Source organism: Hemitrygon akajei, chromosome 15 (genome assembly GCF_048418815.1).
Source record: "Hemitrygon akajei chromosome 15, sHemAka1.3, whole genome shotgun sequence".
In the NCBI taxonomy this organism is placed as follows: Eukaryota; Metazoa; Chordata; class Chondrichthyes; order Myliobatiformes; family Dasyatidae; genus Hemitrygon; species Hemitrygon akajei.
In genome coordinates, this window is record NC_133138.1 from 48,831,329 (window position 1) to 48,848,241 (window position 16,913).

Consider the following 16,913-nt stretch of genomic DNA (forward strand, 5'->3'; position numbering starts at 1 on the left):
TACATCTCTTTAGATTCTCCTTGATCTCCTCTGCCAAAGCTCATACCCTTTTTGTACCCTTCTGATTTCCTTCTTGAGTATATTCCAACAGCCCCTGTGATCCTCCAGGGACCTACATGCCTCCTGATTTCCCTTCCCAGAGCCTCAATATCCCTCATCGTCCAAGGTTTCCTACACCTGTTAGCCTTAACTTGACTTTTATTACTTACATCCTTCATATACACGAGTAAAAATCTTTTCATTATATCTCCATCTAAATGTGCAATGTGCAATTATAGTAATTATCTATAAATAGTATGTACAACAGGACATTCAATATAACATAGAAATACAACTGTATCAGCATGAATTAATCAATCTAATAGACTGGTGGAAGAAGCTGTCCCAGAGCCTGATGACTCCGGCTTTTATGCTGCAGTACAATTTCCCCGATAGTAGCAGCTGGAACAGTTTGTGGTTGGGGTGACTCAGGTCCCCAATGATCCTTCGGGCCCTTTTTACACATCTGTCTTTGTAAATGTCCTGAATAGTGGAAAATTTACAACTACAGATGCACTGGGTTCTGTGTACCACACTCTGCAGAGTCCTGCCATTAAGTGAGGTACACTTCCCATATCAGGCAGTGATGCAGCCAGTCAGGATACTCTCAATTGTGCCCCTATTGAAAGTTCTTAAGGATTCTGGGGCCCATACCAAACTTCTTCAACCATCTGAGATGAAAGAGGCGCTGTTGTGCCTTTTTCACTGCACAGGGGGTATGAACAGATCATGTGAGATCCCCAGTTATGTTTATTCTGAGGAACTTAAAGCTGTTCACCCCCTCAACCCCAGATCCATTGTTATCAATAGGGGCTAGCCTGTCTCCATTCCTCCTACAGTCCACAACCAGCTCCTTTGTTTTTGCAACATTGAGGGAGAGGTTGTTTTCTTGACACCACTGTGTCAGGGTAATGACTTATCATCTGCAGGCTGTCTCATTATTATTTGAGATTAGGCCAATCAGTGTAGTGTCGTAAGCAAGTTTAATTAGTAGATTGTAGCTGTGGGTGGCAACAGTCATGGGTATACAGAGAGTAAAGGTATCTCCCTCAGTAATCGTCACTCTGAAAGAACATGCAGGCCTTGGACTTGTTATTTCACTTTTAAAAGCCTCCCACTCATTGGATATCCCTTTGCCCGCCTATCTGTGATACCATATACAGTACATCTCTTTCCAAAATTATTTTAAAACTAATGAGCTATGGCTGCTGGTTCCAAAGTGTTTCCTGCTGACACCTCAGTCACTTTTTGCAATACAGTATGTCAAACTTTACACTCTCCCAAGTAGGGCCTGGTACATACCGCCTGAGGAAACATTCCTAAATATGTTTAATAATTTCCACCCTATCGAAGCCCGAAGCACCATAGCAGTTCCATTGTACCTCCAGTTAAAATGCCCCAATATGAGGGCAAAAAGAGGGTGGAGCTTACTGATGATGCTAAGCTCCTTTGCTTGCATCTTTGGAAAGAGCTTTATTTCTATCTTTGATATCTATTTTTTTTTCCTTTTCAAGTTTATTTTGAAGACCCTGACCTGGAGTTACACACTGATTTTGGTTCTTTGTGGGAATGGGACCTGCTCTCAGGACCTCACAACTGACCACCTTTTGATAACCCAAGGACATGGCCTAGAAGCCTAGTGGATCTTCAAGGTGCCGGATTTTCATGCTCTGGTGGCGGGCCGATTCAAAGCTGTGCCGCTGACTGATGCATTGAGGGAGAACAAGATTGGAAGCAGTGGGCTTGCTGCTGGCTGTACGGAGGAGGGGAGGGGGGGGTCTTTGGGGTTCAGCATTTAACTGTCATTCATTATTTGGGGCACACCTCTGCTTTTGTGGATGTTTGCAAAGAATTTCAGCATGTATATTGTACACATTTCTCTGACATTAAATGTACCTACTGTAACCTATTGATACGGCAAGCCTATTTCTTTGCAATTTTCCACGATTTCCCTCTACATGTTCCTGAAATATTATCTTACTTGTTTTTTTACGCTATGCACAGGCTAGGTTAATATCCTAATTCATTCAAAGGCATTAATTCTTCTTTCCCTTCCCCCACCCCAAATGTAAGGCTGTTTAGACATCAAAATTTTTCAGAGAAATACATTTGCAATTCCATCTGAATATAGCCAAGTACATGACTGAATAATAGATACATTACTTCTCTTATGAAGTTTAAAAAATATATATTTGTTGACTGTTTAGCACAGAAGCTTGTTTACCAAAATAAAAACTGACCAGGCTAATATTGCACTCATTTCCCCAGGGATATCAGAAAAGGTCTGACTAGTGAGGAAAATTTGCTTTTGGTCGATTATTTTCAAATTTTAAAAAAACAATGCATTAAATGCCACATTCTGAAACAAAAATATTACATTTTGACCAAAACACACCAATGTCAGAAGAATTAAGCAGACTTAGTTCCTCTTAGTGTCATTTCAATGGAAAGGAGAGCAAGATTTTAATCTTACAAGCATGTTTACATATAGATATAATTAATGATTATAGTTACCTTCGTACAACTTCCTTCCAACCATCTTCCCTCTTTTGACCTCGTTTTGGACTTGTTAAATTTATCTTTCCATTTGGAGAGGACACTGGCAGTGAAGTGGACTTGTGAGTTGTAGATAAAGAGTTGGAATTCATTTCACTGGCGCCATCATGCAATCTAGAAATAAAACATTTCACAAAAAGGAGAAAATGCCAAAAGTAATGCTACTACTTTGAGAACAAACCAATGTCAACATTCAATATTTATCTCACCTTGCATGATTTGGAGTTTCTGAGAAGGAAGCGCTAGGCTTTTCACTTCTTGTAGGATATAACTTCTGCTCACTGAAGTTGTGGAAATCAGCAATTACATTGAGCTCTTGGCTTTTACCACCACTACTGCACTCACTATTGCAGTCTGTACTGTCAACGTTATCAGAATCACTGTTCCCTCCTGCACCACCACCTCTCGGTTCTCCATTTATTTTATTTTTATCTGCCTTCTGTTGGGCTATAGACATGTGCTGATCTTCTAGAATTATTTGCACACTCTGAGAGGAATCCTTAGTTTTGTTTTTCTTGTTCTTCCTGTTAGTACTTGGTGTTGTTACCACATTAGCTCTCTTTTTCCCATAAGCACTAGTAAAGGTGGCTGAAGTTGCAGAAATACCAATGGTTGTAGTTGTCGTTGCACTGGGTGGTTCAATAGGCACAACTTCTTCATCTGTGAAGAAATTGGGAACAGGTCAGTTCAATCTTTAAATCAAAAGGCTCAAAGATATTTACCTTCCACATATTTATCAAAGTAACTTGCCTTCAAATCTATCCTTTTCAGGAGTTTGCTGTTTTTCTGAACTCTCCTTAACTCTGGCCTCTTCTTCCTCCTGCTTCCGCTTTTGTTCTTCTTTCTTCTTCTTCCTTTTTTCCTTTCGTTTCTCCCTTTTTGCAGCAAGAGCTAATTTTCGGCTTTCTTCTCTTGACTATAATGATATTAACATTGGAATCAATCAATAAAACAAGTAGGATCAATCATTTTCAAAAGCTGTTGCAAGGAGGAAATTATCTGTGGGGACACATTAAAATTATCAAATTAATTTTAAACCAAGATACCATGTGGATACAGAACCATGTATATAAGGCATGAAGAAAATTACATGAGGAAATAATGGCTTGACTTTACCGAAGTGCAACAAGGAAAATAATCTATTAACTTTAAATGAATTAAGCCAGGACAATGACAGCCCATCAATATTTAAATTCTCAAGTTTAAAATGGGCACCATGGTAAAAATTTTTAGACATCTATCACAATTACTCAGAATGGTTTCCCACCTTCTCCAGATCTAGCTCCTTCAGCAGAATGCTTGCATTCTTGTTTGCTTCAGCAGCTTGCTGGTCCTTTGCTTTAACTATTGTTTCCATGCATTGGTGGCATTTCTTAAGCAGCTCCTACAACAATTATAATCAGTTTATCAGCTTTTAAAGCTTAAGATTGAGCAGATACGTGTAGATTATACAATAGATGGAAAAAGAAGTTGAAAATCTCTGACATTCATTTATCTACAAAGCATAATCTTGCACTGGAAAAATTTTCAATTAGATTCTTTGTAGCAACAGATATCGTTAACTGAACTTCCTCTCATCTTCATTCCAATAGTGTGCCTTAAATTACACACCAGCATCTTACTACAATTTGTATTGCTTAATCCATGAGAGGGGTGATGAAAAGTTTCAAGGCAATTATTAAAGGGCGAAGGAAGGTAGGAGATTTAAACGAATTTAAAAGAATAATTCTGACAAAGTAAATGCAGGTTTGTGGGATTAGGCAAGCACGTCTTGGATACACTCATAGGTACATAAAATCTTTTTGACTAACACATTACTCTGTAGTCTTTAACATGGGTAATCACAACATTCTCTAATGCATTTCTATCGTCAAGCTCAGTAGAATTGTGTGCGTTTGGTTCCATTTCTGTTATGACACCAAAATATCAGTGCATTTGTAACATCTACCAAGATTTCCAAAAATCTATCTTCTGCTCTCTCAAAGATGCATTCTGTTCTCAGACATTACAATCTCAGTTCAGATTGTGTGTGCATACTGATACCTACACACATACTTCAGACTTGCAGAGTTTTGTTTTCTTTAATTTGCAATGGTGTTGAAGAGCATCTAGCCAATGACTGTCAAGGTGGCAGCCCTGTCATCTTCACTAAGAGCCCACATAAACAAAAAGGTAGAAAGCACGTTTGCCTACTTCGGCAGCTTCAGTTGCAGATAACCCAGGAGGAGATAAAAGATAAAAAGTGAGCAGGCAATTTTTCTGATAAAGAGGACACGGGTTCAAGAGCCAAGTTTAGGGTTAAATTGTAAAGGGTTTGTAAAGAATGCACCAGGGTGAAAGTATTTGGTTCTGTCATAGACATATGGTGATAGCTTCCGTCTTCCCAACTTTTGGGTGGAAGCTCTTCACCACGCAATGCAAACTATAAAAGCACTGTGGTTCAAGGAAATTGTGCATGTATCAGGATACATGTGAACGCTGAATCCAGGAGAATAGAATGCATAGAGGAAGAGCAAAAGATCGTTTTTTGGGCAGCTTCATATATTATGCAAATTATAAACTACCATTGATAATGCTAGAACAAAAATGGAACAAAAGTCAATATTATTCAGTTTAGGAATAACGGTACCATCATTCATGCTAATGACTACAGAGATTTTGGAGAAATAATGAGCCCAAATCAACATTAAATTGAAATCTAGAGACAAAAATCCTCTTGACTCCCTTGAAGTAGGAATGCACTCACCTTGTCAGTTATTGTTGCTATGTATCTCATGCACTCAATATCAGATGGAAATTGATTCACTTCCTTTACCAAATACTGCACAACTTTTACATGACCCTGGAAGTAAACATAGTAAGAAGCCACTATTAAATTTAAACTGTTAAATAACCTGAAGAATGGGATTACAATGTAGTGTTCATAAAAAAATTATAAGCTTAATGATCAGATCATTCTAGTGTTATGAAACAAACCAAGTCACTTTAAACTCCTAAACTGCAGGGTAGTAATCTTTGGATTACTGCATGTACCACACACAAGTGAGAGCAAGAACAGGATGATTTAGCAGATGAATGCATGGCTGAAGAACTGGTGCAGGGGCAGAGCTTCACAAATCTGGATTCTGGGATCTCTTCTTGGGAAGGTATGATCTATAGAAAAAGGACGGGTTATAGCTGAACCTGAAGGGAACCAACATCCTTGTGGGCAGGCTTGCTAGAGCTGTTGGGGAGGGTTTAATGTATTTGCCTCTACCACCACATCAGGCAGTGCATTCCAGTTATCCATGATTCAGGGTAACAAACTTACCCCTCACACCTCCTCTCACCTTCAACACATGCACTCTGGTATGAGACATTTCAACCCTGGGGAACAGATACTCTCTGTCCACTATCTCTGCTTCTCATAATCTTGTAAACCTCCTCCAGATTTCCCCTCAACCTCCAGTGCTCGAGAGAAAACAACCCAAGTTGATCCAGCCTCTCATGATAGCACACGCCCTCTAAACCAGACAGCACCCTCGTAAACCACTTTTGCATCCTTTCCAAAACCTTAACATTATTCCTATAGTGGGATGACCAGAACTGTAAGCAATATTCCAGATGTGGCCTAACCAGGGTTTTATAAAGATGCAGCATAACCTCATCTCTTGAACTCAATGCCTCAATTAATAGAAGCATTCTACAAGCCTCTTAACCATCTTATTGACCTGTGTAGCCACTTTCAAGGAGCTATGAACTTACATACCAAGATCTCTCAGCTCTGCAACCCGTTAAGGATCTGCCCCTTAATAGTGTACTGTCTCCTTGCATTTGCCCTACCAAGGTGCAACACTTCACATTTATCTGGGTTAAACTCCTACCACTTCTCAGCTCATTATCACCTATACTGTACTGTATTCTTTGCCAGTCTTCTGCAGTATCCACAGCTCCACCAATCTTGGTATTATCCACAAATTTACTAACCTACCCATCTGCATTTTCATTCAGTTATTATATACTTCACAAACAGCAGAGGTCCCAGTGCAGATCCCTGTGGAACTCTACTAATTACATATCACCAGCTTGAATAAGTCCCTTCAACCACCAACTTGTATGTTTTCTATGCAAAAGCCAGTTCCGTATCCAAACTGCCAATTCACCACGGACCCCATGCATCTTAATCTTCTGGATTAGTCTCCCGTAAGGGACTTTATCAAATGCCTTACTACTAAAATCCATGTAGGAACATCCACTGCCCCACTCGTATCCACCTCTCACGTCGCCTCGTCGAAAAACTCAAATCAAGTTGTTAAGGCGTGACTTGCCACACAAAAAGCCCTGCTGGTTCTCCCAAATTAGGTCATGGGTTTCCAAATGCTCATATATCCTATCCCTTAGAATTTTTTCCAGCAATTTCCCTACAATAGACTCACCAGTCTATAGTTCCCAGGATTTTCCCTCGCCATTCCTCCGGGACCTCGCCTATGGCTAGAGACGACATGAAGATACTGGTCACGGGCCTGCAATCTCATCTCTTGCCTCCTTTAATAACCTGTGGTAAATCCCATCAGGTCCTTGGGATGTATCCACTTTATTACTCATTAGGGGTCGCAACACTTCCTCCTCCTTGACCTCTAAACACCCTAACGTATTTATATACTCAGCACTGATCTCATGGACCTCCATATTCTTTTCCTTGGTAAATACTGAAGTACTCATTAAGTACCTCCCTCACATTCTCTGCATCCAAACAAATGTTCCCCCCTCCTCACCCATATCCTGAGTGTGCTACCCTCTCCCTAGTTATCCTCTTGCTTTTTATGTATGTATAGAATGCCTTGTGATTCACCTTAATCCTACTTGCCAAGGACTTTCATGACTCCTCCAGGCTTTCCCAATTCCCTTCTTTAGTGCTTTTCTGGCCTTTTTATACTCACATACTTCATTCAATCGTAACTTCCGAAGCTTTACATACTTTTATTTTTCTTCTTGACTAAATTCATCACTTCTCTTGACAACCAGGGTTCTCTCATCTTTCTATCCCCATCCTTTCATCCAACATAAATATACCTTTCCTGTACTCTCAGTAATTGATCTTTAAACACCTTCCACATGTCTGATATGGAGTTGCCAGAAAAACAGGTGTTCCCAATTAACACTTCTTAGTTCCTGCCTAGCGTTCTCAGAATTTGCCCTACTCTAATTTAAAACTCTTCTTCAAGGACCGCACCTATCCTTATCTATAGCGATCCTGAAAGTTAAAAAGTTGTGGTCACTGTTTCCTAACTGTTCACCCACTGAAAGGTCAGTCAATATGGCCAACTTCATTATCCCACACCGGGTCCAGTATGGCACCTCCTCTCATTGGACTGTCCACATATTTATTTAAGAAACCTGCCTGGATACATTTAAGAAATTCTGGCCCATTTAAACCCCTTATACCAAGACGGCTATTATTAGGGAAGTTGAAATTGCCCATGACAACAACCCTATTATTTTATACATTTTCTTAATCTGATTACATATTGGTTTCTCAATGTCCCAGTGGCTGTTAGGGGTCTATAGTACAATCTCATCAATGTGATTGCACCCTTCCTATTCCTGAGTTCCACCCAAATGAACTTGTGTCTAACCCATCTGTAATGTCTCCCCGAGTGCAGCTGTGATACCTCTTCCTTTACCTTTCCTAAAACTTCAAAAACCTGAAATGCTAATCACCCATTCCTGCCCCTCTCTCAACCAAGTTTCAGTAATGGCTACAACATTGCAGCTCCAACTACTGATTCATGCTCTAAGTTCATCACCCTTGCCCATAATACTCCTAGCATTGAAATATACATACTTCAAACCATCCGACAAATCATACCTGTTATTTTAATTTTGCCTTTCATTACTTCCCCTGGCATCTACTTTCTGGTCCGACCCTTCCCTTGCTGATCTGGGGCTCTAGTTCTCAGTTCCCTGCAAAACTAGTTCAAACTCCCCCAAGTAGCATCAGCCCAGCTGGGGTACCTGGTCAAACACTGAAGACCTGTGCTGATCAACTGCTGGAATATTCACTGAACTTTAACCTCCCACTTTGGCAATCTGAGGTACCCACCTGCTTCAAGCAGGCTTCAACTATACCAGTGTCCAAAGCAGAGTGTGGCAACCTGCTTCAACAAGTTTCATCCAGTAGCATTTACATCCACTAATGAAACGTTTGAGGTTGGTGATTAAACACATCAACTCCTGCCTCCAATTTGCCTGCCATACAGGTCAACAGCACATGCCACTTGGTTAGCTCTTCACTCAACCCTGGAACATTTGGATAGCGAAAATGCATATATCAGGATGATCTTCAGTGACTGCAGTTCTGCATTCAATACTATCACCTTCTCAAAAGTAATCAATAAGTTGCAAGACTTGGGCCTCAGTATTTCCTTGTGTAACTGGATCCTCGATTTCCTTACTTGGATTCAGATTTGCAACACCACCTCCACAATTTATCAGCACAGGTGCACAAGGCTGTGTGTGTGCTTAGCCCACTGCTTTTCTCGCTTTATACTTATGACTGCATGGCTAAGCACAACTCCAAAGCCATATTTAAGTTTGCTAACAACATTACTGCTGTTGCCAGAATCAAAAGTGGTGACAAATTAGTTCAAAGTAAAATTTATTATCAGAGTACATACATGTCACCGTAGACAACTGAGATTCTTTTTCTGCAGGCATACTTAGTAAATTTATAGACAGTAACAGTAAACATAAAGAACTGTGAACAAACTCTGCAAATTCAGATATATATAAAAATAGCAATAAAAAGTGTGTGAAATAACAATATACCAGAGTCCTTAAATGAGTGTAGCTATCCCCTTTTGTTCAAGAGCCTTATGTTTGAACTATTCTTGAACATGGTAGTGCGAGTCCTGAGGCATCTGTACCTCTTACCTGACGGCAACAACGAGAGAAGAGCATGGCCTGGGTGGAGAGGATCTTTGATGATGGATGCCGCTTTTCTACAGCAACGTTTCATGTAGATCTGCTCAATGTTAGTAGGGTTTTACCTGTGATGTAATGGGTCAAATCCATTACCGTTTGTAGGATTTTCTGCTCAAAGGCTTTGGTGTTCCCATGCCAGGCCATAATGCAGCCAGTCAGCACACTGTCCATCTCACTGCCAAGGTTTTCGATGAAATGCTGAATCTCCACAGACTCCTGTGGAAGTAGAGGCGCTGATGTACTTTCTTCACAATAATATTTATATGATGGGTTGAGGACAGGTCCTCGGAGATGGTGACACTCAGGAACTTAAAGGAATTTAAAATTAGCATATAGGAGATTAAAAATCTGGATGAATGGTGCCACAAAAACAACCTTTCTATGTCAGCAAAAACATAGATCTGATCATTGACGACAGGAGGAAGAAACTGGGAGGTCCATGAGCCACTCCTCATCGGGGTATCAGAGGTGGAGAGGGTCAGCAACTTCAATTTCCTCAGCACAATTTCTTCAGAGGATCTGTCTTGGTTCCAGCACACAAGTACCATTACAAAGGCAGCACTTCTGCTTTTTTAGAAGTTTGCAAAGATTTAGCACATCTACAACTTTCTCCACCTTATATCTATAGAAGTTTGAGAGTACACTGACTGGTTGCATCACAGCCTGGTATGGAAACACCAGATCTCTTGAATGGATACAGCCCACCTCTTCACAGTTTAAGCCCTTGCCACCATTGAGCACATCTACAAGGAGTGTTGCTGGAAAGCAGCATCCATCAAGGTCCTCACCACCTAGGACGTGCTCTCTTCTCCCCGTTGCTATCAGGGATACTGGCACCTCAGGTCCCAACACCATCAAATTCAGGACCAGTTATTACCTCTCAACCATCTGGCTGTTGAACAAGAAGGGATAACCGCTTACTCCAATGCTGGACTGATACCTCAACCTATGGACTCACTTTCAAGGACTCTACATCTCAATCTTGATATTTATTGCTTATTTTAATTATTATTACTTATTTTCCTCTTTGTATTTGCAGTTTATTGTCTTTTGCACACTGGCTGTTTGCCCATTTTTGTTGTGTGCAGTTTTTCATCATGTTTCTTTGTATTTGCTCTGAACGTCCACCAGAAAATTAGTCTCAGAATAACATATGGTGAAGTATACAGTAAGTACTTTGATAATAAATTTACTTTGAACACTCAAGTTGCATAAAAAGGTATACACAACAAGATTTGGGAATTCTGAAACACTGAAAATGCCTCGTGTGGAAGAGGAAGTATATGATTTAGTAGTGCAGATTTCTCCATGTGGTCATCTTTAGAAGAAAAGTAAACATTTTCAAGATCAGAATATACTTAAACCACAATCTATTTTTTTCCCTAGAGTCATGATCAGTTTCCAAGTGAGAATAAAGTTACAGCTTGACTACAATGATCTCTAACAGGAATAGTGGCATCCACCTTGTCAATAGTGTCATCAGGAAGAGAACAAGAGTTACCTTGCGGAAGGCCGCCATAAGAGGTGTGATTTTTCGGTTGTCTGCTGCATCCACATCAGCACCAGCCTGGACCAATAACTGGACCACATCAAAATGCCCGCCGTTGGCAGCCAGCCATAAAGGTGTATTACCTTTCTTATTGCGAACATCAATATGAGCCCCTCTGTGTTCAAAGAAAGGTGGATAAAAATTGAATGGCTGAAATTTCACAGGACTTTAATGAAATCATTTTATACAATAAAATCCTTTAATGTTTAAATTATTAAATACCTGTTTATCAGCAGTTCACAAAATTTGTAGTGACCCTTATCTGCAGCAATGGTTAAAGCTGTATCACGTGATGAAGGCACAGGTGGTGCATTAACATCAGCACCTTTATCAAGCAGAACCCTCCCCACTTCTGCATACCCTCCAGAGGCAGCTTCCATTAAGGGTGTGAGGCCAGTCTAAATAGAAAGGGTTCCAGTTATTTTAAACTGCAGTATTATTTTTCAATTTCATCTGCTTTGCATCGTTCTAGAAATATAACAAATTTATATAGTAATGCAACACAAAAATATCAAACAATTTACATATTATGTACTTCAAGTTTTGTGATCGAGCTGCAGACAAATGTATCTTCCCAAAACTCAGCAAACACCTATCAAAACACAGTAATTTATCCGAGTTTATTGGTCAAGAAGGGAACTTAACCAAATGATCAGAATTTCCTGATCATTCTGTGAAATACTTCAGTATTGCCTGAAGGATCTTTTATTTTTACAACAGTATGATGTATGTTTCCAATGCAGCACCACCTCAGTATTTTACTTCTCACATCTAAGTCATTAAGAATGAACATAGCTAAGCCCAAGCTACGATTTTTTCATTAACTGACTCCTAACAAAATGAAAAAATAACCCAGTTATTCTGTTTTGTGATATGTGATCACTTCTTAATTTACACCAAATGTTGTCAGTTTCTTGCATGTCACACTCCAAAATTGTTTTGAAATTCTGAATCCATTACATCTATTGATTTTCACCACATCTGCTGGGTGTGCATGTCTCTTGAATTTGTCAAGATGTTCTTTTCATTTAACTATGTAATATCATACGCATATGTTAATTTTTTTAATGTAGCCCACCTTTTCCTATCATAGCAACTGGCGTAAAGTTCCCTGCATTCTCTGTCCAGACTTTCTGTAAAAAGGGATCAACATTTCAACTGCAGGTATATTCTAGTATCTAGGGAATTCTGGAAGACTAAAACTAACATTTCCACAAACTCTGTAAACCCTTTCCAAAACCCATCAAGTCCAAGGAATTTGTCGGCTTCAAATTTCTTCTGTATAATTATTTTTGTTAAAAGGATTTGCTTATTTTGACACAAGAGTTCAGGTCCATTTCCACTCCCAGCTAAGTAATCCTATTAGTCTCATTCCTATTAATTTACCTGCATTGAGTAGTTTACAATAGCCAGCTAATCTGACAGCACACTTAGAGAACACAAGAGGAAACCAAATCACTTGGGAGAAACCCACACAAGGAATGTGCAAACTCCGCATTGGATTGAACCTACATTTTTGGAGCTGTGAAGTAAAAGCATTAAATGTTGCACCACCTGGATAAAAAATGAGAAAAAATGCAAAAGGCTTGACAAGGGATCTTTAGGAGACTGACCTTGTCTCCTAATCCTTCAAGGATGCTCATTCAGTATCAATACCATAATTATTTTGGCACTCCCATTCCCAATGTCCGTTTATTATGGTGATTACAATCTACTCTCAATAGATATGTTTATCTTTATTTCTGGCTTTCATTAAGTTCAATTTAAACATTCATTTTTCCACTACCAATATTCCTATCTTTGCAACATATATATTTGCTTAATTTTAGTCTTCCTGCTTGTTTGAGTTCCATATAGTCTTACTGCCTCTTGATTCCTTTTAATAGTTCTTAAATTTTCTGCCTGTTTCTAAGCAGAGATGGAAAACAGGATTTGAACCTCTCATTCCCACTCCAATTTGCACAATCATACAAGACTGAGAAAGAGCAGCAAGAGAAAAGGAGAGGCCGTAATTAAATGGCAGGAAAACAAAGGAATTAGAACTTGACAACCATGCAAAGAGATCTACCCTAGCCAAAGCTAAGAACTTGCATTCTGAGAACACAGTTTGGAGAATAAGAACACTTCAATTATCGCTGGAGTAAAACATTCAATAGGATATAGAGAAACAAATCCATTGTCATGAAAGTAGCTGCAAAAAAAAACTAAAGCTCCATTAAACTCAAAAAGACAAATAAATGTTTATACAAAGTTAATTGCTAACTTTTAAAATGAGGCACCCAAAAAAAATTCAAACTGTTCACAAGGTAGTTCAAGTAAAGTGATAGCATCAAAAACAAACATTTTAAGGATCAGTATTTTACATCTTTAAACTTGAGCATCGTTATTGATGCATATATTTTATTAAACAAAGTACCTTTGCTCTGTGCTCAACATTCGCCTTCCTATCCAACAGTAGGCTGACAACTTCTGCACGGCCTTGGAAGCAAGCCAGAGTGAGGGCAGTGTTTCTATTTGTCTCAATCTGGGCATTGATGTCAGAGCCCATATCAAGCAACAGTTTTACTGATGCCACATGGCCATTCATTGCAGCTAACATCAAAGGAGAAATCCCCAATTTACTGCCAGTCCTGCAACAGAATAAACAGCTTAAATCACCATCTTTGCTATTTCTTTTGCTATCTTAACTTGTTATATGCAAAATTGATGCACGTAGTCTACCACAAAATCAAGTCTTAGTGATTTCTAGCCTGCGAGAAAACCCTGAACTGATGAATGACAGAATAGGAGGAAGTAGAAGCCAGTGCCAAGAAAATGCCGAATTAAAGTTATTACACATTTTCCTGCGTAACCTTTCAAATTAATCAAAGCTTCTACACTTAAAATTGTTCAAAGCATGCAAAACTGGAGTTAGAACATGTAAAATAGGTTCGGAGGTGCTATTTATGCCAAACTTCAAATTTATGCCAAATGACTCAATGTAACATAAACAGCATATCATAAACCAGATAACCAAAACATTAATTTTACTGCTTTCATAACTTGGAAAAATCTCATTTTCTTGGTTTCCCTTTAATTCAGAGGAAGGCCATAAAGTTATTTCCTAACTCCAGGGCAAGTAATTCCTTCAAGTTATTTGACTTTGAATTCACTGACGACAATTCATCTGGCTTTTCATTTCTACTTTATCTTTGAACCATATTGTGAATAAGATTGTACTGCAGTCCTGTGCTCATCATGTTCTTAGATAATCACAAATAATTATCAGTCTGTACTTTCAGCCATTTACGTGGAGATTTGGTTAGGCTAATCTAAATTGCCAGGAAAGCACTAGCAAAATTAAAACCATAACAATTTTTGGGGTTAGGGTGGGGAAACAAAAATGGGGGAAGAAAAAAAATGTACTGACTAACACGAAAACTGTATATCCAATGAAATCTAAAAATCAGCAGACTAGAATATTTTCATCACATTATAAAGAAACATCATTGAAGAACATCATTCCTACATCAGAATCACTAATAAATAGTACCTGGAATTAATTTCTGCTCCAGCATTCAGAAGGATTTTAATGATGTTAACGTAGCCACCAGAGGCAGCAAGACTAAGAGGTGTGTAGTCTGAAACATTCCGATGTTCCTTGTTTGCACCACGAGCCAACAACAGCTCCACCACCTTAAGTCATTCAAGAAAAAGGGTTTAGATATGAACAAGTCAACAAAATTTGAACCACTTTACCAAATATTATATGGCACAGCAAGATTATGGTATTAAGAGATACCATTCTGACATGCTGTCTATGGGATGCTGCCATATTCTTGAAAAATCTTATCTTTGTAGGATTTAGTATTGACCTTTCTGACCAATAATGTAACAAAAGGCTATTACTGCTATTGACTGTTATTACTAATTATAATCAAGTGAAATATATTGGCTTTATGAATTTAACTTTTCTTTTATAACCCAAGTAGCTATTTCATTAAATTGAGATTATACTTTGACAGTGCAACTTCCATATACTCTCAAGTTGTGCTTATTGCACTTAACCTCTATTATGAACTTAAAGGTGTGTTACCTCTTGCCTTCCTCCTGAACAAGCCAATGACAATGGCGTATCCTTGGTGCGTTCAGATTGTGCTTCAATATCAGCACCTTTGTCCAACAGAATTTCTACAACACCAACATGACCAGCCGTAGCAGCCAAAATTAGTGGAGTAAAGCCTAATCAGAGGAAAAGAGTAATAAATTTCAGATGAGACATGCTAAAGATCCAATAATATTAACATAAATGTGCCAATGAGTGATGTTGTAAGGCAGAAGGAGCACAAACATTGTTTATTCTTGTTGGGCCAAATGGTTTGATTGTTTGCTACATAATTGCACAGTACATTCTCTACCTGCCTATAAGAAGCAGTTTATAGTGGTTGTAAAAGACTTAAAATAACAATTCGAACTCCAATAAAAGCTCCATGCAATGGCAATAGAAAGCTCAAGGAAAGCTTTTCCTGCCCCCAGAGAAATCTTCCTGATGAATTGAGTCATATTCACGATAATTTGATAGCTGTCCATACACGTTCTGAAAGTTGCTAAAGGCCACTACTAGGCTTACACCAATGTAGCACCTATCAAGCATCTGAGGTCTTTGTAAGCAACTTTGCTCACAAATAAGGATACCCATTAAGGCATCCTTCATACTTATAAAAGGTTAGCAACCACGGAATTTAGCTGTTTTGCAAATGTTTTACTACTTCAATGAAATTAAACCAGGTCTAGTTACAAAATTAATGCATACCTTTTTTATCCCGGTGTTCAATGTTAGCACAACGAGCTATTAATACTGATACAAGTTCTTCATGTCCCCCAGCACATGCCAATGTTAATGCTGTATCATGGTTACTCTCCGTCTAAGTGAAGACAATGCATTGTTAAATTAAGTTTCAAACAACCTTACAGCATAGATGTAATTAATGCTTATACTCAAGAGCATAGCACTGTCGATGGAAATCACTAATCCATACTAATGAAATAAACATTTCATAGATTAGCTAAAGTTGGTATCACAACTTTCATCTAGACAGCACTACATAACTCACAATATAGTCATAATTTCCCATTTTTGGAATTTCCCAATGTTTATCTCTTATATAAAACTTACTTGGGCATCAATTTCAACTGAAGGATAAAGGGGCAACATTGAAGAAGGAGAAACAACTGGACTTGGAGTTTGAGTACGAGGCTGAGGAGTAGGGGGGGTTGTAGTATGGGAAGAAGCATTCGGTCCAGAAGGCATTCTATTACTCACAGCTGCAAGACAAAATCAATAGTTATTTCTTCAACATTAAAGTACAAAGTGAGAAAGAACTGTGGGATTTTGGTAGAAGGCAAATCTCTATCCAAAGACATACTTCTTGAAAATTGAGAAATTGTGTAGAAATTTGTTATTTTGAAATATTGTGCAGATGTAGCTTACATTTAAGTAACTAATGATTAACTTTGCAAAACTGAAAACTAATTAAAAACATTAAAACTATGTATCAGAAAGCTGTTCAATTATTAGAATTTAAAAATAAAACTCATTAAGACACAAGTAATACAAGTCAATTTTAAGATTGAGCCCTGCCGAAGAAATCCACAACAATTTTAATCTTACCCAAAGGCCCACTGATTCCTAAAATGAAAAACTCTGGAGACTTGTGAATCTGATATACAATCCACATCAGCCAATACTTTCTCAAACAATAGTTTCTAAAAACCTAGTAAAATTTCTTTAATAAATCGCTCCTCTTCATTCTGAGATTAATTGCCA

General features: G+C 38.6%; 1 protein-coding gene across 12 annotated transcripts in view; it reads right to left on the reverse strand.

The window, feature by feature from the left end:
* ankhd1 (ankyrin repeat and KH domain containing 1) overlaps window positions 1-16,913 on the reverse strand; it is a 139,961-nt gene that overhangs the window by 24,955 nt on the left and 98,093 nt on the right. For all 12 annotated transcript variants that reach the window (XM_073067542.1, XM_073067537.1, XM_073067533.1 and 9 more), the window contains 12 exons: window positions 16,263-16,411; window positions 15,900-16,011; window positions 15,183-15,328; window positions 14,640-14,782; window positions 13,524-13,737; window positions 11,330-11,505; window positions 11,060-11,222; window positions 5,342-5,437; window positions 3,863-3,979; window positions 3,346-3,511; window positions 2,805-3,255; window positions 2,554-2,709 (listed from right to left, as the gene is read on the reverse strand). In XM_073067542.1, coding sequence (XP_072923643.1) covers window positions 2,554-2,709; window positions 2,805-3,255; window positions 3,346-3,511; window positions 3,863-3,979; window positions 5,342-5,437; window positions 11,060-11,222; window positions 11,330-11,505; window positions 13,524-13,737; window positions 14,640-14,782; window positions 15,183-15,328; window positions 15,900-16,011; window positions 16,263-16,411 — 2,089 coding nt within the window. The remainder of the gene's footprint in view (window positions 1-2,553; window positions 2,710-2,804; window positions 3,256-3,345; window positions 3,512-3,862; window positions 3,980-5,341; window positions 5,438-11,059; window positions 11,223-11,329; window positions 11,506-13,523; window positions 13,738-14,639; window positions 14,783-15,182; window positions 15,329-15,899; window positions 16,012-16,262; window positions 16,412-16,913) is intronic.